This window comes from Dendropsophus ebraccatus, chromosome 4, assembly GCF_027789765.1.
Source record: "Dendropsophus ebraccatus isolate aDenEbr1 chromosome 4, aDenEbr1.pat, whole genome shotgun sequence".
Lineage (NCBI taxonomy): Eukaryota > Metazoa > Chordata > Amphibia > Anura > Hylidae > Dendropsophus > Dendropsophus ebraccatus.
In genome coordinates this window covers 76,072,872-76,097,319 of record NC_091457.1, presented here as the reverse complement: position 1 = coordinate 76,097,319, position 24,448 = coordinate 76,072,872, and the positions used below count along the sequence as shown (strand labels likewise).

The 24,448-nt window shown below is 43.3% G+C and overlaps 1 protein-coding gene across 1 annotated transcript; it reads left to right on the top strand.

Annotated features, from left to right (window-relative positions):
- The first annotated feature begins 1,483 nt into the window (after nt 1-1,483).
- GALNS (galactosamine (N-acetyl)-6-sulfatase) lies at nt 1,484-20,109 on the top strand. The gene is made up of 14 exons (XM_069966048.1): nt 1,484-1,614; nt 1,904-2,027; nt 5,529-5,603; nt 5,762-5,864; nt 7,092-7,235; nt 7,854-7,920; nt 9,052-9,179; nt 9,377-9,516; nt 9,616-9,719; nt 11,979-12,115; nt 12,780-12,882; nt 13,224-13,342; nt 16,834-16,951; nt 17,759-20,109. Exons 1-14 carry the CDS (start codon nt 1,516-1,518, stop codon nt 17,843-17,845), a joined length of 1,548 nt encoding a protein of 515 aa, XP_069822149.1. The 5' UTR covers nt 1,484-1,515; the 3' UTR covers nt 17,846-20,109.
- Nucleotides 20,110-24,448: the final 4,339 nt, after the last annotated feature.

The window sequence follows — 24,448 nt, the reverse complement described above, 5'->3', positions numbered from 1 at the left end:
TTTTGTGCAGAAATCAATAGTCCAGGCGATTTTAAGAAACTTTGTAATTGGGTTTATTATCCGAAAAATGCATTTTTATCATGAAAAAGCAGTTTGAAGCTCTCCCCCCTGTCTTCATTGTTCTCCTATGGAGAGAGCTAAAGAAAAGACCAAAACAGGACAACAAAGAGTTAATCTACAAATCCCTCACTGGATATCTCCTGTGACAGTCACCAGTGACCTGTCTGAGCTCAGATTACAGCTGTCACCCAGCTCCGTGCCTGTAATCCTCTGTTATCTGCTTTCTGCTGCCGGCTAACTCCCTCCTTCCTCCTCCCCCCTCCCCTCTCCCTAGAGCAGACAGAGTACGTCTCCTGCAACAAGTCACAATTTTCAGATTTTTCAGAGTGGATGAAAAAGAGGAAGGAGGGGGGGACCTGGGAAAAGGCTTTTTACATGCAGATAATGGCAGATTTGGCTAATAAACCCAATTACAAAGTTTCTTAAAATCGCCTGGACTATTGATTTCTGCAAAAAAAAAAAAAAAAAAAAATACGACAGTGACTCTTTAAAGAGGCCCTGCTACCATTCATGTCCTGTCTATTGTAGCAAATGTCATGGCCATAAAGCAGCAATTTAGGAATCTGAAATCGGCAATTCTGGATTACCTATTCTTCTAGCCCTGTGTTGCTCTGTTCTTCATACTAGAAATGTGTGCCGCATTATCCAACTAGGAGTTACCTGTTGGGGATGTGTCCTTACATTGTTCTGCTCTATCCAATCAGAGCTTGGAGTGTCAGGAACACGCCCCCTACTGGTACCACGCTATAAGAAAAGTTATTCCAGAATTCTTATTTTATGGCGAATACAAATATTTGCTAAGACAGTAAGGGTGCATGAGTATGTGAATAATGGAAGCGTTAACCTGAGAACCCCGATGAGGAGGAGGAGTGAAGGGGCCATGGAACTAACTGCAGCACTTCTGTAAGTTTGGTAGTGTCAGGTATTGCAATAACAAGCAGAAAAGCCACTCAGAATTGGAATTCCATTTACTTTCCCTAGGAGAGCGTTAGCAGACACTGGATTTATTTTTGCTTGTTCTCAATGTTCCAATGAGAAAGTAAACCATAGTATCCGGCATAGCTGTTACGGCTTATCTTCTTATATGGATATGTATATAATGCATACATGTTATGAGAATCTCTACATTCATTACCCTACATTCATGTTTGTGAAATATATGGGAATTGTAGTTTCACAACTGCTGGTTGTCATGTGGTCTATTTCATGTCATGCTATTCTGTTAAGTATAGTACTCCTTTAAACCAGGATATAGAAGAACTCAATTTATTCTGTCTAGCTTTTAAGGGGTTAAAAACACACCGGACATGCATATGTGACAACCCACTGCCAGCAGCAGCAGCAAACCACATTGCTTTACACCTCCCACTCCAGTCACAGGTCACGTGATTGTATTATTATCACATGTCCTTTAACCCCCTAGGCCCCACAGTAACAGTCTTCCCTCCAGCAGTCATGTTTCCTGTATTCTCTGTGGCGGTCCTATGTATTTTTACAGCGGTTCTGGCAACTAATGGGACTCGACCGAACATTATCCTGCTGCTGATGGACGACGTGAGAGCACTGGGCGGGCTGGGGTCATGTTTTCTACCTAACACAATCATTTATATAGACAAAAAGTTGAGAGGTTGCTTTGTAGGCAGCAGAACTTTGCAAACTTTCCCAACTGTTTGCATGCTGCCTATGTAATAATACTTGGTGCAGTATACATATTATGGCTTCTTTTTTCTTACTGTTTTTAAATGTTAGGCTAGTTAAAGCACTACATTTCATAATCATCATCATCATCATCAATAATCATATGTTTAAACATGGAATATAATTTTTTTTTGGTTTCCTACAGATGGGATGGGGAGATCTCGGTGTGTTCGGTGAACCCTCCAAAGAAACCCCTAATCTGGATCGGATGGCATCGGAGGGCATCCTTTTCCCAGATTTCTACACAGCCAATCCTCTGTGCTCCCCATGTAAGTGTATGAATTATTGTGAGAGATAAAACATGCCCATAAGTGTCATGTGAAATGTTGTTGTTTTTTTTTACCCTGAAAGGAATGAGAATGTGTAATATGTGCAATGAAATAGAAGTTAGGGGAGGAATGATTGTTCCCCAGATACATTTAGGAAATGTGCACACTACGGAACCCAGGCGGATCACCCGCCACAGATTCCGCTGCTCGCCCCTGCTTGCGGCCATGTGCATCTTCACCTGTGCCATACACTCCCATTCTATGGTCAGGCAGATTCCGCAGAATCTGTCTGACCATAGAATGGAGTCTCTGACACAGACGGAAAGTGAAGTAGGAGTGCGTGGGGATGAGCAGCGGAATCTGCTGCCAGTCCTCCCCATATTTTCCTCACTGTGCACATACCCTTATAGATATCCCCCATGATCTCTGTATTTGGATATTCATGTCACCATGAGGCTGATTGAAAGTTATCCTGCCTCTCCAGCCCTGCTACAAACAACTGTCTAGCTATAAGGGACAATGTGAATAAAAGTGAACTTATTTATTTGCAGTTACTGTACATACTGAATATAATTCTGGTATTACTGTGTTTGTGAACTCATATTGTAGATGCGTGCATACTATAAATAGGGGCACCACAATTGTGAGAGGTGTGTTAGCACAATCATATGTGAGGTACTTATTTAACACCTTACCGGACATGTTCTGCAGGGTTGCGCTATACCAAGGGTGGGGAACCTTTTCCATGTCGAGGGCCAGTCAGGCATTAATAAAATAATTTGAGGGCCGCATACTGTGCGTGGCAGTTAGTAGTGTGGGTTTGCAGCACCCGAGGCAAGGCAAAGTATTGTTCCCCTAGTGCCCCTGTTATTGTAGTTAACCCCCAGTGATGCCTCTTATAGTCTAGTTAACACCCAAGTCATGCCCCTTGTAGTCTAGTTAACCCCCCCCCCCAGTGATGCATCTGGTACGCCTAGTTAACCCCCCCAGTGATGCCTCTGGTACACCTAGTTAACCCCCCCCCCAGTGATGCCTCTGGTACGCCTAGTTAACCCCCCCCAGTGATGCCTCTGATATGCCTAGTTAACCCCCCCCCCAGTCATGTCCCTGGTAGCCTAGTTAGCCCCCCCCAGTGATGCCTCTGGTACACCTAGTTAACCCCCCAGTCATGTCCCTGGTAGCCTAGTTAACCCCCCCCCCCAGTGATGCCTCTGGTATACCTAGTTAACCCCCCAGTCATGTCCCTGGTAGCCTAGTTAACCCCCCAGTCATGTCTCTGGTAGCCTAGTCAATACCCCCCCCCCAGTCATTTCCCTGATAACCTAGTTAACCCCCCCCCCCCAGTGATGCCTCTGGTACACCTAGTTAACCCCCAGTCATGTCCCTGGTAGCCTAGTTAACCCCCCCCCCCCCAGTGATGCCTCTGGTACACCTAGTTAACCCCCAGTCATGTCCCTGGTAGCCTAGTGAGCCCTCCCCCCCCCCCCCAGTGATAGCTCTGGTACACCTAGTTAACCCCCCAGTCATGTCCCTGGTAGCCTAGTTAACCCCCCCCCCAGTGATGCCTCTGGTATACCTAGTTAACCCCCCAGTCATGTCCCTGGTAGCCTAGTTAACCCCCCCCCCCCCCAGTCATGTCCCTGGTAGCCTAGTTAACCCCCCAGTCATGTCTCTGGTAGCCTAGTCAATACCCCCCCCCCAGTCATGTCCCTGATAACCTAGCTAACCCCCCCCCCCCAGTGATGCCTCTGGTACACCTAGTTAACCCCCAGTCATGTCCCTGGTAGCCTAGTTAACCCCCCCCCCCCCAGTGATGCCTCTGGTACACCTAGTTAACCCCCCAGTCATGTCCCTGGTAGCCTAGTTAACCCCCCCAGTGATGCCTCTGGTACACCTAGTTAACCCCCAAGTCATGCCCCTTGTAGTCTAGTTAAACCCCCCCCCCCAGTGATGCATCTGGTACGCCTAGTTAACCCCCCCCCCCGTGATGCCTCTGGTACACCTAGTTACCCCCCCCCCCCCAGTGATGCCTCTGGTATGCCTAGTTAACCCCCCCCCCCCCAGTCATGTCCCTGGAAGCCTAGTTACCCCCCCCCCCAGTCATGTCCCTGGTAGCCTAGTTAACCCCCCCCAGTCATGTCCCTGGTAGCCTAGTTAACCCCCCCCCCCCCGCCCAGTGATGCCTCTGGTACACCTAGTTAACCCCCCAGTCATGTCCCTGGTAGCCTAGTTAACCCCCCCCCCCCAGTGATGCCTCTGGTATACCTAGTTAACCCCCCAGTCATGTTCCTGGTAGCCTAGTTAACACCCACAGTCATGTCCCTGGTAGCCTAGTTAACCCCCACAGTCATGTCACTGGTAGCCTAGTTAACCCCCCCCCAGTCATGTCTCTGGTAGCCTAGTTAATACCCCCCCCCCAGTCATGTCCCTGGTAACCTAGTTAACCCCCCCCCCCCCCCCCCCCAGTGATGCCTCTGGTACACCTAGTTAACCCCCAGTCATGTCCCTGGTAGCCTAGTTAACCCCCCCCAGTGATGCCTCTGGTACACCTAGTTAACCCCCCAGTCATGTCCCTGGTAGCCTAGTTAACCCCCCCCAGTGATGCCTCTGGTACACCTAGTTAACCCCCCAGTCATGTCCCTGGTAGCCTAGTTAACCCCCCAGTCATGCCCCTGGTAGCCTAGTTAACCCCCCAGTGATGCCTCTGGTACACCTAGTTAACCCCCCAGTCATGTCCTTGGTAGCCTAGTTAACCCCCCCCCCAGTCATGTCCCTGGGAGCCTAGTTAACCCCCCCAGTCATGTCCCTGGTAGCCTAGTTAACCCCCCCAGTGATGCCTCTGGTACACCTAGTTAACCCCCCCAGTCATGTCCCTGGTAGCCTAGTTAACCCCCCCCCCCCAGTCATGTCTGTCCCTGGTAGCCTAGTTGACCCCCCAGTCATGTCTCTGGTAGCCTAGTTAACCCCCCAGTCATGTCTCTGGTAGCCTAGTTAACCCCCCCAGTCATGTCCCTGGTAGCCTAGTTAACCCCCCCCAGTCATGTCCCTGGTAGCCTAGTTACCCCCCCCCCAGTCATGCTCCTGGTAGCCTAGTTAACCCCCCAGTGATGTCCCTGGTAGCCTAGTTAACCCCCAGTGCCTGTCCCAAATAGAAAATTAAACATCCTATCACCTTTCCTCCGCTCCCACGCTGCCCAGGTCCTCTTCTCTCCCCTCTAGCCCATGCCCATCTTCTCCTGCAGGCGGCGCGCGATGAAATGACGTCATTGTGCACCGCTCTGGTGGGGAAGGGGACGACACTCACAGCATCCTCCTGTTTCTGGCAGCCGTCACAGACACAGGAAGATGCTGTGTATGCTGGCTCCTGCCCCACCAGAGCGGTGGGAGGTCTCGGTTCCCCACCGCTGCTCTATACAAACATTTATTGAGAACCCACATAACCTACGTCTTTCATTACATAGGCAATCTTATTCACAGTATTTCTATTCTCTTATTCTGTAGCCAGAGCATCTTTACTAACTGGACGCCTTCCAATTCGGAATGGTTTTTATACTACAAATGACCATGCCAGGAATGGTAAGGACAACTTTGATCACTGTAGAATGCTGTAATACATGTATATGTATGCAGTCTGTATCTAGAGATATACAGATGTTTCATTCATTCACTTTGCTGGTTTAATGCCATTGACAAGGTGGAAATTTGTGAATTCTAATTAGTCGTCCTCTTCACAGCTTACACACCACAAGAGATACTAGGTGGGATTCCAGATTCTGAGGTGTTACTACCAGAGCTGCTGAAGAAGGCTGGATATACCAATAAAATTATCGGAAAATGGTAATGTTACAGTAGGTACTGCAAACATATGTCCTCACTTTATGATTGATATAGGTTTCGACTCTGTGGCCCTATAAATCCTTAAAATAAAGGGGCTGGTTTTCATCCTTCTGGAGGAGAAGCAGTTTGCATACATTTTCCAAGAAAACAAAATCTATATAGGGCTATATACATATCTATGCTGTCAGTTTCAAGGGCTGCAGGAAGGATACAAGGATCGTTTGTGCAGCATGGCTGCTCAATTTATTTTGCTGTGTAATGGCACTGCAAGCGAACACCGATCTGGCCAATTGGGACTCTTTTGCGGCCTCCATGGCCAAGAAATCTGCAAATGTAAAAGGACCCTAACACTCCCTATACTGGTTGGATCTCTGCTAGGAGAACTTGCATCCTCCTAGGGCTGTGACTAGATAAAATCAACCTCTGTGACCTCTACAAAAGAATTTGATGTACAGCACATATACAGTGGTACCTTGGTTAAAGAGTAACTTGGTTTAAGAGCGCTTTGGTTTAAGAGCTCACAGTTTTTCAAAATTGTGACTTGGTTTAAGAGCATTGCTTTGGTTTAAGAGCTCCCTGTCCTGGGTGGGAGCATGAGTGAAGGACGGGCATGGTCTGCATAGCGTGGTCTACAGCCCTGTACTCTGACCCAGGAAGTCTCCCTCACCTTCCAAATCATAACAGATCCACTTCAGGCTGGGGCTCACATCAGGGGACAGGACTGTGGAGGTAATCTCTTCATAGCTGTAACCCCTCTCTCCCCGGACAGTAAGTGCTGCTATACTGTGCCCACATCTGCCCTGCTCATTCCTTCATGCTCCCTGCAGTCTCTGTCCGCTCTTGTGTTTACCATCCTCTCCATAACTGTACAGTAACTGCTGTTTCTGAATGTTTGTTTCATTTGTTTTACATGTTATTCAGAATATAAAATAACTATTTTTGGGGTGTGGAATCAATTGTCTGCATTTCTGTGATTTCTTATGGGAAAATGTGCTTTGGTTTAAGAATGGATTTGGATTACAAGCACAGTCCCGGAACGAATTATGCTCATAATCCAAGGCACCACTGTATATGAAAGTAACCTATTAATAATAAGGTATTTTAACATTTGACTTAAAATACTTTACTGTTAAAACACCCTATTCATAAATGTAACATTCAGAAGCTTCCTATTTCTTTGTAGCACACTCTACTGTTCCTTTTCTTACTTGACCTCTAAATTTACAGGCATTTGGGACACAGAAGAAAATATCACCCACTAAACCATGGTTTTGATGAATGGTTCGGTTCTCCAAACTGTCATTTTGGACCTTATGATAACATAGAACGGCCAAATATACCCGTGTACAAGGACTGGGAGATGATTGGAAGGTAAATTGTCAACTACTCTGTCACTCTGTAACTTTCCTTTAGCACCTATTCATTAGAACTGTTTAGTTGATAAAACAGTCAAAGTGTAAACTGATTAGATCTCACCGCAAAGGGAAGAATGGATCAACGACCACTGGAGAGTGACGGTAAAGAATAGTTTTAGAGGTGGATAGTAAAAATTAAAGTTTTAATACAAAGTAGGTGAATAGGAAATTGGGCTTGGTTTACTCTACTCTAAAAGATTTTTTGGCTGTTGGCAGGATTTCAAGGTACCTTAAAGAAGCAGCCCATTTTAAAATTCTTTCCCCACTGCAAGCTGGTACATATACTTACTAATGATGATCGGTGTCCTGTGTCTCTGCTTCGTTCTGGTCCTATGGCACTTGGATCCCGCTGGTGCCCACATGACAGTGATCTCATAGAGATGCATAGGAGACACTGACTTCAATAGACTTGTAGCGAGAAGAGGGTCAAAAGAGCAAGTTACGTCACCACCAGCGGGATCCGATCGGCACCATGAGACTGGAATGAAGCAGCACCGCAGGACACCAGTCATCATTGGTAACTACTTTGGCATTTCTGTGGCTCTGATCATACTCCACCATTGTTTCTCTCTAGGTATTATGAAGACATACACATTAATCACAAGACAGGGGAGTCAAACTTAACTCAGATATACTTAAAGGTACTAACTCTTTGTTATGATCAGTTTAAACCATGGATTATTCATTCTATTTATTGTTTAAGACATTCTTGACATTAGGTCATTGTTTCCATGGGTGAAACTGTGTCTTCATGGGTGGTGCAGATACAAATGTTAATGCGTATTAAAGGCGTGAAAAAAACAATCGATTCTAACAGACAGACCAAGTTGCCATTGGTAATTGCAAGAGCAATTGGACTTACATTAGTGTTATACAGTCACATTTTTACATCTTTATTATAGCCACAAGCTCCAGCCTGCCTGTGGGTCTGATTGTCTAGGTCATCAGACCTGTCGTGGGGGCCGAGTCTTGTGCCCATAATATAGATTCTAAAGTGCATCCATATAATGCTAGTATAAAAATGTACCACCAAAGAAAACTTCCTTCACATGGAAGAGATATTTGAGCCCACTACAAATAAATTGATCATTAATAAAGTTTATTTGAAGCAATTATAAACAGACACAATTTAAAAAAAACACAATTACATAATGTGAACATACAAGGAGGAGGACTACAAAAGACCGACAATACAGACACAAGGAAAGGGGAAGCCACACGGTTCATGCATGAAATAGTTGGAAAAAGACTAAAACATGTTTTGGCCAGTTGGTAGCGTACATTACAAAGTGCAATAGTGCAATGTGCAATAGACAGACATAACAAAGGCAAAACATGTAAGAAAAACCCTTTAACCCTGTATGAACTATGTCAATTTTCTGATTTTTCTTACATGTTTTGCCTTTGTTATGTCTGTCTATTGCACATTGCACTATTGCAAATATCTCTTCCATGTGAAGGAAGTTTTCTTTGGTGGTATATATGCAATAAATTATGGTTTTGAGTATTTATTGGGTGTCCCTTGTAGACTAAAAGAAAAAAAAAATTTGGTTTTTGGCAAAAGGGTTGTTTTTGGTTCTACTAGTATAAAAATAGCCAAAGGAGGTGGCTCTGGTGCCATCTAGAGTACCTGGGTGCATTCAGGAGCAAGGTCCCTTACAAAAATATGTGGTCAGACCCAGTATCAAACCTTATCTAAAACATTTCTGTGTTTTTTAGATTCCTAGTTTTCATTAATGCTGATTCATTTGTATTTTTTATTCTACCATTAGGAAGCCATACATTTTATTACTAAGTATGGGAGCTCCAAGCAGCCGTTCTTTATGTACTGGGCTATTGATGCCACTCACGCTCCTGTTTATGCCTCCAGCAATTTCCTGGGAACAAGTCGACGAGGATTGTAAGATATGTACCCTGTTTATCAATTCTTGCTATTAACACTCAAAGTGTGAATTACTGTAAATAAGTTTTATTATAACTTTAGGCACTTATATAAAAGGAATTAACATCCTCACATAAGAAACCACTACATTTTGCCACTAAACGTGGCCCAAACAGCCATATATTTTATTGCTGATATGACTTTACCTACTCTAGGTATGGAGATGCAGTTCGTGAAATTGATTTCAGCGTAGGGAAGATCTTGGAGCTTCTAAAGAGCATAGGAATTGCCAAGGAAACCTTTGTGTTCTTCACATCTGACAATGGGGCTGCACTTATCTCTGCCCCAAACCAAGGTAATAGATCACACATTTTCTGTTGATATCAGATCATCCCATTTCTTATGTCACAACGAAAATTCATGTCTTTATTTTTGTTCCACTAATATATTCCAGGTGGAAGTAACTCCCCTTTTCTTTGTGGGAAGCAGACAACATTCGAGGGTGGTATGAGGGTGCCTGGTATTGCCTGGTGGCCAGGACGTTTGGATACTGGTAGGGTGAGTTATCCCAAACTCTCTTAATCATCAGTGATCTTTTTGCTAAATAAGATTGTCTAAAGTGGGTAGCCCATTGAGGGGACATTGCAAATATTTTTCCCATGCTGTACTGACCTTTAAGCTACTTTACTACTTCATTGACAGTTACACAGTTAGGCCATGTTCACATGGCGTAAGAGACCGACCGTTCCGTCACCTGGCCGAGTCACAGAGCAGCCGGTCTCTGCAAAGATCATCCCGGCCTGTAGGGATGCAATCGCCGTATAAATACAAAAGAATATGTTGTGTGAACATAGACCTAAACTGTAAACGGGAAAAGTAATTAAATACTTGCTTAGCCAATGACTGGCCATAGTGGTAACCAACCTTAGCTAGTGATTGACTGAGCAGGTATTTTCTGTGTCGAGATAGAACTAGGAAATGGAGATCAGCCTAGTGAGCATTGGAATCAGGGAGGTAATATTTTTCTTTTTCATCCAATCAGCCCTTTTAAAGGGACAGGTGGTGAATTTTGATACCAGAGCTATTGTTGCAACCTATTTAAAAATAGAAATTGAGCCTCCCAGAGTGTTCAATGATGAGCTGGGCTACCCAGTCTTATAAGCAAAGTTCATGTTGTTGTCGTGGAATTAAAGTTCAGTAAAAGCTGTTAAACTAAGAAACAGTATAATTACAAGTCATGGTTGCTTCTATTTTACACAATATCAGAGATGTAATCTAGCATCCTCACTCTTGCCATTACAATGCTCTGGTGTCAGGAAACCATTAGAATTCTGAATTTAGTATTAAATATTAATAGAAAAGAACTCAAAGTTGGTGCAAGAAAAGCAAAGTCTTAATATCAACATAAACTTTCTGATACATTGGTTTGTGTATGTAGATTTGATAGTAGAAAGGTTTTGCAAAGGTGGTTATAGAGAAGTAGAATAGAGAAGGAAAATAGCTACATGTCTGTGTCTTACTGATAACAGTGTGACCAGTAGAGATTATTCATTATTTCTTACATTAGCAGAAGACTGACAGTCGTTATGTTGTATTAAGGATTCTGGACTCTGCAAATCGCAGAGTGAAATTCCAAAATCTTGTGACCAGTAAAATGCTGGATGGATGGACAGTCTTGATTATTCTACGCTATTGCAATAATTGTAATTTCGGATATGAAGGTTGTCAGATCACCAGCCAAACCCTGCTTATTTGCAACTATGTTTATTTTTTTAGCATATTCCAGTAAAGTAGGGATTCCAGACGACTAATATAAATATTCAATGTGGTCACACTAGGAGGTAAATCTTTTAGATTGGAAGATAAAGATTGTGTATTGTAATATTTTTTGTGTTCAAACCAAACTTCATTGGTTGAAAGATCCCATAACATTGACATATATGAGGTACTGAAACTAATAAATGTAAAATTTCCATGCTGCAGTAGCAGAGGAAAATGGGACGAAAGAGCAGGGACTGTGCTATTCTATTAAAGCAACTGTGTACCCACAATCTGACCCCCCCCCCCAAAAAAAAAAAAAACGCTTGTACCTTCGGATAGCTTCTTTTAATCCAAGATCTGTCCTGGGATCCGTTCGGCAGGTGATGTAGTTATTGTCCTAAAAAACAACTTTTAAACTTGCAGCCCCGTGCCCAACAGCCGGGGGCTTAGAATATCTGTGTCCTAACTTTGCATAACCCCTCTGTCCCTCCTTCCCACCCTCTTCATCATTAGGAATGCCACTGGAACATTTTCTCCTGTCTGAACATTGCACAGCTGCTTAACGATCCAGCCCATGTGCCGTGCTTACACAGGTGGGGAATAGGAGGCAATCTGCCTGGAGCATTCCTAATGATGAGGAGGGTGGGGAGGAGGGATAGAGAGGTTGTGCCAGCCTAATGCATAGACATTCTAAGCCCCGGCCGTTGGGCACGGGGCTGCAAGATTAAAAGTTGTTTTTTAGGACAATAACTGCATCACCTGCTAAACGGACCTCAGGACAGATTTTGGATTAAAAGCAGCTGTCCGAAGGTTTTGGGGGGGGGCAGATTGTGGGTACAGAGTCGCTTTAAGCCTGGGTGACTCTATATGTGCTGAATATGGCTTCTTTAGGGAAGCAAAAGTCAGGAATATAACTAATCAGCAAGTAAAAAAATAAACAGTGATAGAACAATAGGAATTCTCAGCATAGCCAAGGTAGTGACATTGCGATAATTTGAATTGATACCATGGTTATTTTATATTTTGATTGGCAATGCATTTATTTATACTTTCAAGGTAAGCCACCAGCTGGCCAACATCATGGATCTGTTTACAACAAGCTTGGTCCTGGCAGGACTGGAACTTCCTACCGACCGACAAATAGATGGCATTGACTTATCACCTGTCATCCTGGAGGGCAAAGAAATTGAAAGGTTAGGATCTTATGTATTACAAGCAGTGCACAGCAAAGTCTTTTTGACCATAAGCTTGCAGAGCACGAGATAATGGTTGTAAAAATAAATTGTGGCCATTTCCATTAGACATCATTCTTGACTGCTGATTGCAGGAAATGCAATTAACCCTGCTGGATTTTTTTTTTTTTGGCTGTATGGCACATTCAGATGAATTTGGACAACCGTTTGCCACTCTGCGGAAGCTCACTGGGGGGGAATTTATCAAGACCGGCCTATCGGTACTGTGCCTATATGCAGGTCTTACATAAATCCCCGCCCCCATGCTGCACACCAGATTTACTGAGTAAATTTCATGGTTTGCATTTACCATGAAATAACAATGCTGGCACATATTTTCTATGACTTTTGTTATAGGCCACTCCACTGCTCTTCTTTTTGGAAATGTAAGAATAAATTGCTAACCGCCTTTTATTAGTGACCTTGTTAATGGGGCAAGTTCCTATACACTCTGACACTGATGGTGTCAGCCTGTGATCTGGCATACCCTGGCGAAAGGAAATGTAGTGCTACATTATCAAGTTCTTCATACATGTCTAGGAAGAATTACAGAGATTGTGATACAGGCAGCACCTAGGATCTGTTCCCCTGCAAGTTGTAACTTTTTTTTTTGCCCTCCCCCCAGGCCAATATTCTATTATCGCGGCAATGAGCTTATGGCAGTCCGGTTGGGGCCCTACAAGGCACATTACTGGACCTGGAGTAACTCATGGGAGGAACTGTCCCAGGTAAGTAGTTATTTGTTATGTTCTGACCCAGACAAGAGCAGCAGACACCCTGTTAGATGATAGGAAACATAGGGACAGCAGACTATGGTCTTTAGAGCCAGTTACCAGTCCACTTATTTTTATTTTTTAGAGAGACCAATGCTTTATATGACTGGGACCTTGTTCATATGAGACTGTGAAAGCAGGCCATATACTAATATAAAAACATCCCCCTTCTTTGCACAGAGAGATAATGATGACTAGTTGTTATCCTATGAAACTTCCTAATATTTACTTATGTAATAATAATACTCAACATATAATCTCAGCTGCAGTCTAATACAGCGTGAATCTTTTTACAGGGTATTAATTTCTGTCCAGGACAGAATATTTCTGGTGTAACAACACATGATCAAGTGGAATACATCAAGCCTCTCTTGTTCCATTTGGGAAGAGACCCTGGTGAAAAGTACCCTATAAGGTAAAATAAATAATTTTAAATGAAAGTATTCCTTATTAACTGTTCATGTGATAATAGCCCAGAAAGAGCATTGCAGGGGACAGAGCTTGTGGGATGGCTGTGTGCAGTAGTTCCGCATCTTGTCACAGTTGTAGTCAGATTTGCACAAGGTCTTCCACAAGGTCTTCCCACTCTCAGTGGGCTAGCACACTGAAATTTTTTCAGCACGGAATCAGCTCAGAATATTTGCGGAAATTCAGAATATTTGCGGAATTGGAAAAAATGAATGAATTTGAGCACAATCCCGTCAAAGGTGATTCCAGGTGGAACACTTTAGTGAGAATTCCGCGAGAACACTTTCTGCCCTGAACACTTTCCTCGCTGATTCAGCACTGATTCCTCAGTGTGAACTGGCCCTTAAAGATAAATGTCTAAAAACCATATTCCACAGGGAGACATTAATTTTCCTTAAGAGACTAAAAGGATATAGAGGTGTGGTGTTTTTTTACACAGTTTGTGGTGTTTATCTCCCATAGACCTCCATATTTTTTTTTCTGCCTAAAAAAACATATAAGGGCCCCATTACACACACACAGATTTATCTGACAGATTATTGAAGCGAAAATCCAGGAATGGATTTGAAAAGAGGAAAAATCTGAGCCTTTCCTTCATGACCTGATCTCTGTTTATAGTCTGTTCCTGGCTTTGGCTTCAATGATCTGTCAGATAAATCTGTGTGTGTAAGAGGGCCCTTAGGCTAGGTTCACACAGCATTTGTCTACCCATTTACATTTTTCACTTTCTCTGCGTTTAAAAAATACAGATAACTATGTGTACATAAAAGAAAACTGACCTGTTTCAATCTGTTTTCTTATAATGTAAGTCAATAGGAAACAAATTCTGTAGTATGGCAAAATGTACTGTATGTGCTAAATGAAAAGAAGAGCTAAAAACTGTAAATGTCACAGGGAGCTCTTGCAAATGGTGTGGCGTATTATAATGTTTACTTATATAGTAAATATGTTTAAATTACTTGAACCCTAATAACATTTCTTACAATCATCCTGGTTGTATAGGGGATAGTTGCAGTTGTAGATGCAGATAATGCAATTCCCCAATTAATAAAATGGGGTCCTTTAGTTTAAAGGGAACCAGTCAACACAAAAATTGATACAAGGCTTTATTCACGCAACAGTATATTTCTGCAGATCCATATTTTTTGCGGATCTTCAGAGGTAACGTCTGCAAAAATTATGGATCCCATAGACTTCTACTGGTGTGACTGTGCCACAATTATGGTCCACACTAGGACATATGCTTTTTTTGCAGCAGGGATCACAGTCTGATTGCAGATCCTCAAAATTTTCAGACACTTCCATAGACTCATTCACATGTGTGTTCATTCACATAGCACATAGCTAGGTGTTCATGCAGTGTATGATTAGCAGTATTAGCAACATTTTCAAGCCTAATGCTGCGTTTACACGAAAAGATAATTGGCCCGATCAAACAATTAACGATGTCGGAGTAACGTTTTTTTTCCATAACGTTCAGCATTTAGACGATACGATATATCGTACAGAAAATTAGTTTTGCGATCGCTTAAGCCTATCTCACACATTGGTTAAATCGGCGAACGACTGTTCACACGGATCGATCTGCAAATTTTTTGCGAACGATCAACGACAATTTGAGAACATGTTCAAAGATCAAAATGAACGATTTCTCGCTTGTCGTTTGACAAGCAGCATAAGGGTAGCTTCACACGTACCGACCCGCAGAGTTAATAACGCTGCTAGTTGGCTAGGTCCTGGCAGATCACTTTCACTATATACACACAGCGGTCTGAACGACCGCTGCGTGTATGTAATTCTGCCGACCTCTTAACCCCTTCAGCTGCCGCCCGGCTCCCGCTCTGTATACATTACCTGTCCTCGCTGCACAGGGTCCCGGCGTACTGCTCTTCTGCCCGGTCAATCAGTATGTTGCCCTGCCGCAGCCACTGATTGGCCGGGCGGGAGAGCAGTGCGCCGGGACCCCGTGCAGCGAGCCCAGCCGACTCGCAGCGTTATTAACGCTGCGAGTCTGTACGTGTGAAGCTACCCTTAGGGTACAGACACACACACCGTATACGCAGCAGATCTGCAGCAGATTTGATGCTCTGTTCAGTTATATAGATCTAATCTGCTGCGTATCGCAACAGTAAATACGCAGCGTATACGGTGTGTGTGTTTGTCCCCTTAGGCTATGTTCCCACACAGTATTTTGCAGCCAAAACCAGGAGTGGATTGAAAACACAGAAAGGCTATGTTCATACACTGTTGAAATTGAGTGGATGACCGCCATTTAGGGTAACTTCACACATACCGCATCGCTGCGTTTTTGGTGCGATTTTTACATGCGAGTTTTGATTTTCACATGAAAATCATGTGAAAATCAAAACGCGCATGTAAAAAACGCACCATAAACGCAGCAAAAACGCAGCGTTAAAAACGCAGCGATACGGTACGTGTGAAGGCACCCTTAATGGTAAATAACGGACATGGACGTAAAAATAAAACAATGGACGTTGTTTTGAAAGAATGGTTGTTATTTACTCCCCTACTCTGATCTAGCACTGTTGGGGGAGGGCTGGTTGTTGTTACCTCTGTGTACCGAAGCTGCCACACACACAGTGCTACTAATAGCCAACCTCCCCCATGTACTGTAGTTTCTAATAAGAATATACAGTCCTTGGGGGGGGGGGCTCTGTATCCATAGAGTTGTACAGTAGCGGGGGAGCAGGGACCAGGGCTGGTATAGTTCATACAAACATTGATGGCAGCAGAGAGGCCCATATTGCCCCTTACTGCTGCCACTCAGTGTATAATAGATAAATAAAGTAAATATACATTTATTTTAATAAAGTTATAGCAATGTATAAAAACATTACTCTCCTGAGTAGTCTTTTAAGAATGCAATAAACTGTATGATCTAATAGTGACTGCAGTATGGTTTGATCTGACTAGGAGTGACAGTGACACAGATGGAGCAGTAACCTCTGGTCATCGTGTTCTTCTGGTTTAAAGACAAAGATGGTTGGTAGAGTTATGCCAAGCACTTCTAGGCACTTTATGTTCATCAGATTAAGCAGGTGAGACAGATGGGGGCTGAAATCTTTGCATACCATGCCTTGCACTAGTCTTCTCTGTATCAGGAATGTGACCCTGGTGTCTTGCAGCACAGCTGCTCCCCACACCAGAAGCCCCAGCACATAGCTGAAGGGTCAATTATAGTAAATGAAGCAAGTGCACTGCACACCTGTGCTTGGGTCCCAGTGGACTCCCTATTAGATTGTGAAAGCTCTGAGGCAGCAGAGGGGTTAATTCTATATTTGCACCTGGCCCAGATAACACACCAGGACCATAGGGACCAGATTACAGCCAGGTCCAGTATACAGTATATATTCAGGGTATCACAGCCCCATTGACTTTCACAAAGCCATAGCCTCTGATACTTCCTTTATTTTACAGAATATCGAGTGTTGAGTACCAGAATGCGATGCTAGAAATTTCCCCTGTAGTCAGTCAGCACAAGGACTCCATGATTCCAGGGGAACCTCAGCTCAATGTGTGTGACCTGGCCGTTATGGTAAGTCCGCCTAAGTGTTTAGAGGCTATTAAAATGCTGCAATATGAGAAGATTTGACATTTATTTCTTAACAGCTGTAATGTTTTGTATTTGGCACACTATTTATGAGCAGATGGCGCTCTCTAGTGGCCAAACTGATGTACACATACAGGACTAGTGTAATAGTTTGTGGTTATAGTCTACCCTGCTGGGTTGACACAGAACGATAATTCGCCCAATCGAACGATTAACGATTTTGAAGCAACGATTTTATTTTCATAACGATCAGCATTTAGACGGAGAAAAATCGTTAGAAGATTGTAAGAAAAATCGTTATTGCGATCGTTTTTAAGATCGCTGAAGCCCATCTTTCACATAGGGTGAATCTTTGAAAGACTGTTTACACGAAGCGATCTGCGAATATTTAGCGAACGACAGACGACGATTTGAGAACATGTTGAAAGATCAAAATGAACGATTTTTCGCTCATTGCCTGATCGTTTGCTGTGTTTACACGGAACGATTATCGCTCAAATGTGATCGTTATAACGAAAATTCGAACGATAATCGTTCCGTGTAAACCCAGCATAAGGTTGTTGTGTCTAACACAATGCTTGAAGGTGGGTGTACTAGCTGTTCTTTTCTGGTATCATCTATCAGACAGGTTTGATATACTGCCCTCTGAAGCACTTGTATTTCTATCAGTAAGTTTGTATTATTGCATTTCCAGATCTTTTATTGGCTCCAGGGGAAGAATGACCATAATCATTTCTGTCAGTACTTTTCAGTTTGTTTGCTTTCCATAACCTATTTCTTCATGTTTGGCAGAACTGGTCACCTCCTGGATGTGAGAAGCTCGGAAAGTGCCTGACCCCTCCAGAGTCAAAGCCTTGGAAATGTGTCTGGCCCCATTGACAGGTTCCAAGACGTGCCTTATAGTCAGACACTGATTCCTATCTCGAAAGCCGGGAACAGAGAGAGCATCGCTTTCCTGACACTTACTGTATTCTTTCTGCTTTGTCTTAGATTGCTGCATGCCTAGAAGGAACTGTAAGACAGGGTGGTAGGGACCAGCATCAGTATAAATTAAAGGGCTTGTTCCACAATGTCATTGGAAAACCCCAGTGATCACTAGAGGATACCTTCTCACATCCCCAGCAGGGGAAATGTTCTATCATGAATCTGCCATTTAGGTCATTGGAATATATGGCTAGCTCTCTACTTTAGTTAACAAAAATCCATGAAATCAATTGGTTCATTTGATACAGTTTATTTTATATAATGCACTATACTGGAAAACCTACACACAACCTTGTATTTTGCCAAACATACGATGTGAAAGAGAAATGTAGTCTTTGTTATTTAGGCTATGTTCCCACACAGTATTTGGTCAGTATTTTGCAACCAAAACCAGTAGTGGATTGAAAACACAGAAAGGCAACACACACACACTGTTGAATTGAGTGGATGTTTTGAAATAATGGCCATAATTTATCATTTACCACTCAATTTCAAGGATGTGTGAACATAGCCTTTCTGTGTTTTCGATCCACTCCTGGTTTTGGTTGCAAAATACTGAGCAAAAATACTGTGTGGGAACATAGCCTCAAGCCAGGCTCACAATATGTAAAAATAACGGCCGTATTTCATAACAGTCATTGTTGTGCAATTTACGGCCATTGTTTTTGCATAGTGTTAACTTAGCCTCAGTCTGTAAAATATCAGGGTAACATAGTTTTGGGAGGATAGCAAGAAGAGGGAAAGAAGTATGACCACAAGTTCAGACCACACGGATTGTATGTAAACTGTAACAAAGGGGACCCATAAATCTGATTAGGAGGTTTACATGTGAAATGGCAAAGATCCAATCTGCAAAGTCGATGCATTGAGCCAAGCAACAAATTAGTTACGTACTTTAAAGGGAATGTATATCTTAGATTTTTTTATTTTACTGCTTAGAGCCAGATACTGGAACATGTTCTTTGCATAGTTTGTTGCATAGTTTGTTTCTGATGGTAATTTTGTTAATTTTATTTTTGGTACATTACTATGGGGGCAGCCATCTTACACTGGCTATTTTAACAGCATTTAGTGACATACTTTTCTACACAATTAATGGACATACATATAATGAACATCTTCAGATTTTATTCTTTATATGGGACACACTTGTAAGCACACTATGTTACCTGTGCAATGGTCAGTCCTATTCCACAGAGCGACGGCAGTATATCGCTGTTATCACAGTCGTTTGTCTTTTAACATGTTGAAAGACAAATAACTGCAATGACCAGCCGACATTGTTCATGTTGGTTGATCGTTGCCTTCTATTACACAAGACAATTATTGGCCGAATACAGATGATAATTGTTTTGTGTAATAGGGCCTTTAGTTTTAAGCCTTATACGGTATATACAGTAAAATTAAAAGTTAAAAAAAAAGATCAACAAAAACAGTCTCTGTTAGTACACTAAGAATCACTGGCTGCAGTGGTATCCTAACTCAGCCAGTGATTGGTTGTTTCACCATGTCTCAAGCTGACATCAGCACTAAGTAGTAGAGAGGAGCGACCGACCGTCCAAACTCGAACATGCATACAACTACTTCCTGTTAATCAAATGCCGCCTGATTGGGTTCAGACAAATCCAAGCATGCTTGAAATTTGCTCATTTCTGCTAGGAAGTACTGTACCAAGGCAGGGCAACAATACCTGCAATTTATAAAACTGGTGTTCTCTTATGTAGCCAAGAGGTCTTGGAACCCCCGCAGGCACCTTGCAGAACTGCAGCCACTCCAACCCAAATAAGTGTGTGTCTGCTTTTGTATTTCTATGTGCCATATGATGATTTTCTCAGTGTTCATATAATTAAAGTACAGAAGGAAGTAACAAGTTATAAAATATATGTTTAAATCTGTGGTTGTATGCTAGATATTTATATTACATTTTCTACCTCCAGATGGCAATATACTTCAAGGATATCCTAAATTGAAATGGCTCAGACAAGAGCTAGAAATGTTTTACAAAGAAACCAATCAGATTTCAGCTGTCATGTTTCCATTGCAGGTGCGGTAGGCCACTGCACCTCTTTTTGTAAGCCTGCTGGCAGGAGCTTCATGTGAATCATTATGAGACTGATAGTTAGTGTAAGGGTACAAACCCACACACCGTATATGCAGCAAATACGCAGCAGATCTGCAGCAGATTTGATGCTGTGTTCAGTTATTTAGATCTAATCTGCTGCGTATCTGCTGCGTATCGCAGCAGTAAATACGCTGCGTATACGGTGTGTGCGTTTGTACCCTTAGGGTGCCTTCACACGTACCGTATCGCTGCGTTTTTAACGCTGCGTTTTTTACATGCCAGTTTTGATTTTCACATGAAAATAATGTGAAAATCAAAACGCGCATGTAAAAAACGCAGCGATACGGTACGTGTGAAGGCACCCTTATGGTGCGTTCACACCTACAGGATCTGCAGCTGATTTTCTGCAGCAGATTTCATTTAAATAACTGAACACAGCATCAAATCTGCTGCAGATCCTGTAGGTGTGAACGCACCCTAAGGCTGGGTTCACACACAGTATATTTCAGGCAGTATTTGGTCCTCATGTCAGGTCCTCATAGCAACCAAAACCAGGAGTGGATTTAAAACACAGAAAGGCTCTATTCACACAATGTTGAAATTGATTGGACGGCTGCCATATAACAGTAAATAACTGCCATTATTTCAATACAACGGCCGTTGTTTTAAGATAACAGAAAATATTTGCCATTTAATGATGCCCATCCACTCAATTTCAACATTGTGTGAACAGAGCCTTTCTGTGTTTTCATTCCACTCCTGGTTTTGGTTGCTATGAGGACCTGACATGAGGACAGAATTCTGCCTGAAATATACTGTGTGTGAACCCACCCTAATAGTGTTTTATGTTCACAGAGCAATGCTTGGATTGAAATGCGTTAACTATGCAAATGATGTGAAATAAAAGCTTCAAGCTACCCTAATGCTGCGTTTACACGTAACGATTATTGGCCCGATCGTACGATTAGCGATGTCGGATTTCCGATTTTTTTTTTATAACGATCAGCGTTTAGATGGTACGATATATCGTACGAAAATTCGCACTGCGATCGTTTTGCGATCGTTTAAGCCTATCTCACACATTGCATAAATCGGCGAACGACTGTTCACACGGAACGATTTGCGAATTTTTTGCATACGATGAACGACGATTTGATGACCTGATGAAAGATCAAAATGTACAATTTATCGTGCGTCGTTCGATCATTCGCTGCGTTTACACGTACGATTATCGTTCGAATTCGACCGTTATCGCGCAAATTCGCACGATAATCGTTACGTGTAAACGCAGCCTTAAACTGTTCTCTCTATCGTGGGTGAAGGGTAATGAGTTCAGAGGGGTCTAAACAAGGAGCAATAACAGGGGTCCTATATGATGGACATTCTAAATATGTGCTCATTAGAGATCACAGTATCTTCTAAGAAGCAATAGGAGGCTGTCAGGGTCTGGGTGTTCAGAATACCACCGCTTCTCCCAGCTCTAATGATCAGTGTGGATTCGAACACCCACACCCTGACCAATCCTAAACATTCACATCTTTAGGATATTTCAAAGGTTTTCTTTTTTTAAAGTGACAAGGACACTTTAGGAAATTGGAGCTTACATAGCTGGAAATACAGGGCAAACCACCTGTATTTTTACATAGATACCTTGAATTCTTCCCCCACCATAACTCCTAATGCCCTCTTTTTCTCACTGCTACCGCCCCTAGCTTATATCGCTGTTGATAAACTTTATAACCTGTGCCATTCTAAAAATGTCTTTGTTTTAGGGATAGCGATTATCTGTGGCCCAAGCTGTTCTGTCCATGCCAAGAGTGTGCTCTCTGTCTCAGAGACGCTGATCACTGTTTCTGAGACATAGGGCACACGCAGCACATGCAGCACAGTGTATTTCCAGTGTTGATCTGGTAACAGGCTTGTATGCAGAAGATACTGTACACAAGCCCCCAGTGATTATGGAAATGAGCTGCCTGTCTCAGTGGGTGAAACAAGACAGAGCCCATATTGCTGCATTAGGGCCCCTTCACACTGCAGGAAACAGGTGGCAATTCCGAGCGGAATCCCCGCCGCAGACTCCGCTTGGAATCCCGCCTGCCTAACTGTCCTAATGAGACAGTTGAGGCAGGCAGGATTCTGAGCGGAATTTCCGACGTGTCAATTGTTTCATATATAGGGCACCTCTGCTCTCTGTGGCTCTATGCTCAAAGTGAGGCAGGCTGGATTCTGAGTGGAGTCTGCGGTGGCGATTCCGCTTGTAATTTCCGCCTATTTTCCGCAGTGTGAATGGACTAGGTTTGCACTCTTTTCTTGTGCTACGCATAACACATTTTCCTCTATTTAATAAGCAGACTATTATAATTATTTATTAATTATTAATTCCAGAGCGCTATACAATAGATAGGGGCAACAAACAGGAACATTACAAGATCAAAAAGCACACTGGTACATGGGGGAAGAGGACCCTGCCTGTGAGGGATTACAATCTATAGGATAAGGGTGGGTTCATAGTGAGGAATTCTCGCAGATAATATCAACGGAATTCCGCTGTCTGTCCGCGCGCCTTTCCGCCAGCTCCATAGACACCATTCTATGGTCCAGCTTATTCCGCTATCCGCCGGAAGAAGTGACATGTCACTTCTTTCAGCGGATAGCAGAAGTGACATGTCACTTCTTTCGGCGGATATCGGAATACGCCGGCCCATAGAATGGTGTCTATGGAGCCGGCGGAAAGGGGCGCGGCCGTGCGCGCGGACAGACAGCAGAATTCCGCGGATATTATCCGTGAGAAATTCCTAATTTTGAACCAACCCTAAGGGGAGAGAGACAGAAGTGCAGCCAGTTTACTTTTGAAGGACTTTATGGTGGATGAGTCGGGTAGGGATGAGCGAACTGGCCAAGGTTCAGGTTCCAGGATAGGGGGGAGGCGGCTGTGTGAGGCACGAACAAGGGGGAGCACAAAAGGAGGTCACTGGAGGATTGGAGGTTGCGTGAGGAACAGTAGTGGGATATCAGGTCAGAGATGTATGGAGGGGACAGGTTGTGGACTAAAACGTGGTTATTGTGACTTGAAATTATGGATAAATGGGAGTTTTTTTGCATACATTTCAGACTGATTTTTTTTATGCTGGATGCAAACCTTCTGACCACGTTTTTGCATACATATGCGTTACTGTACATTTTTTTGCATTTATGTATTTAAGTGAAAAATGTATACTTTTTCTTACTGCATACTTTTATACAATAGAAACAAACCTTAAACATTTACAAAGATGTGTCTGTTAAATATACAGCAAAAATGAAGTGTGAACCTAGTCTTAAGGCCATATTACACAGCCTGACCTACGAGGTAAGTGAGCGACGATCTGCTTACCGAGCCTATTACACGCCTGGATAATCGTGCAGCCAGGGCCGCATTAACATCACTAGCAATATTCATGCAGCCCTTTCCTTTAATCAGCCGCTGACCACATATCACCTTTTACATGGAGAGATGTGCAGTCAGCACATATTATCTTTTAATCTTCTTATCTGTTGAAAAACAGCAATCGGTAAACGGTCGACAAGCGAGCATTTGCTGGCAGATAATTTCTCTGTGTAATAGAACCTTAAAGGGGAAGTTCGGGCAAAATAATTTTAAGATATGTTATTGCCCAACACAAGTTTTGAAAATTACTAATAGACACTTATTAGAGGAAATGCACCTATAGTGCATTTTCCCTGCACTTACTACAGTATGGCGTATTCAGGTCTCACGTCACATAAACTGCCGACTCCTGCTGCAGTGGTGGGACAGACTGGAACAACAGGTGTCGGCAGTCGGCTGTAGTAAGTGCAGAGAAAATGCACTATAGGCGTATTTCCCATAATAAGTGTCTATTAGTAATTTTCATAACTTTTGTTGGGCAACAACATATCTTAAAATTATTTTGCCCAGACCTCCCCTTTAAGTGTAATGTATTGGTAGTTTATATAAATTGTAATGCTGGGAAAAGCTGGATCCAGTCCTGGGAAACTGGCACCAGTGGCATGGGGGACACTGTAGCTGCCACTGGTGTGGGGGCACTGTAGTAGACTCTGGCATGGGGGACACTGTAGCTGCCTCTGGCATGGGGGACACTGTAGCTGCCACTGGTGCAGGGGCACTGTAGCTGACTCTGGCGTGGGGGACACTGTAGCTGCCACTGACATGGGGGACACTGTAGCTGCCTCTGGCGTGGGGGACACTGTAGCTGCCACTGGTGCAGTGGCACTGTAGCAGACTCTGGCATGGGGGACACTGTAGCTGCCACTGGCGTGGGCGGTACTGTAGCTGCCACTGGCGTGGGCGGTACTGTAGCTGCCACTGGCGTGGGGGGTACTGTAGCTGCCACTGGTGTGGGGGGTACTGTAGCTGCCACTGGTGTGGGGGGTACTGTAGCTGCCACTGGTATGGG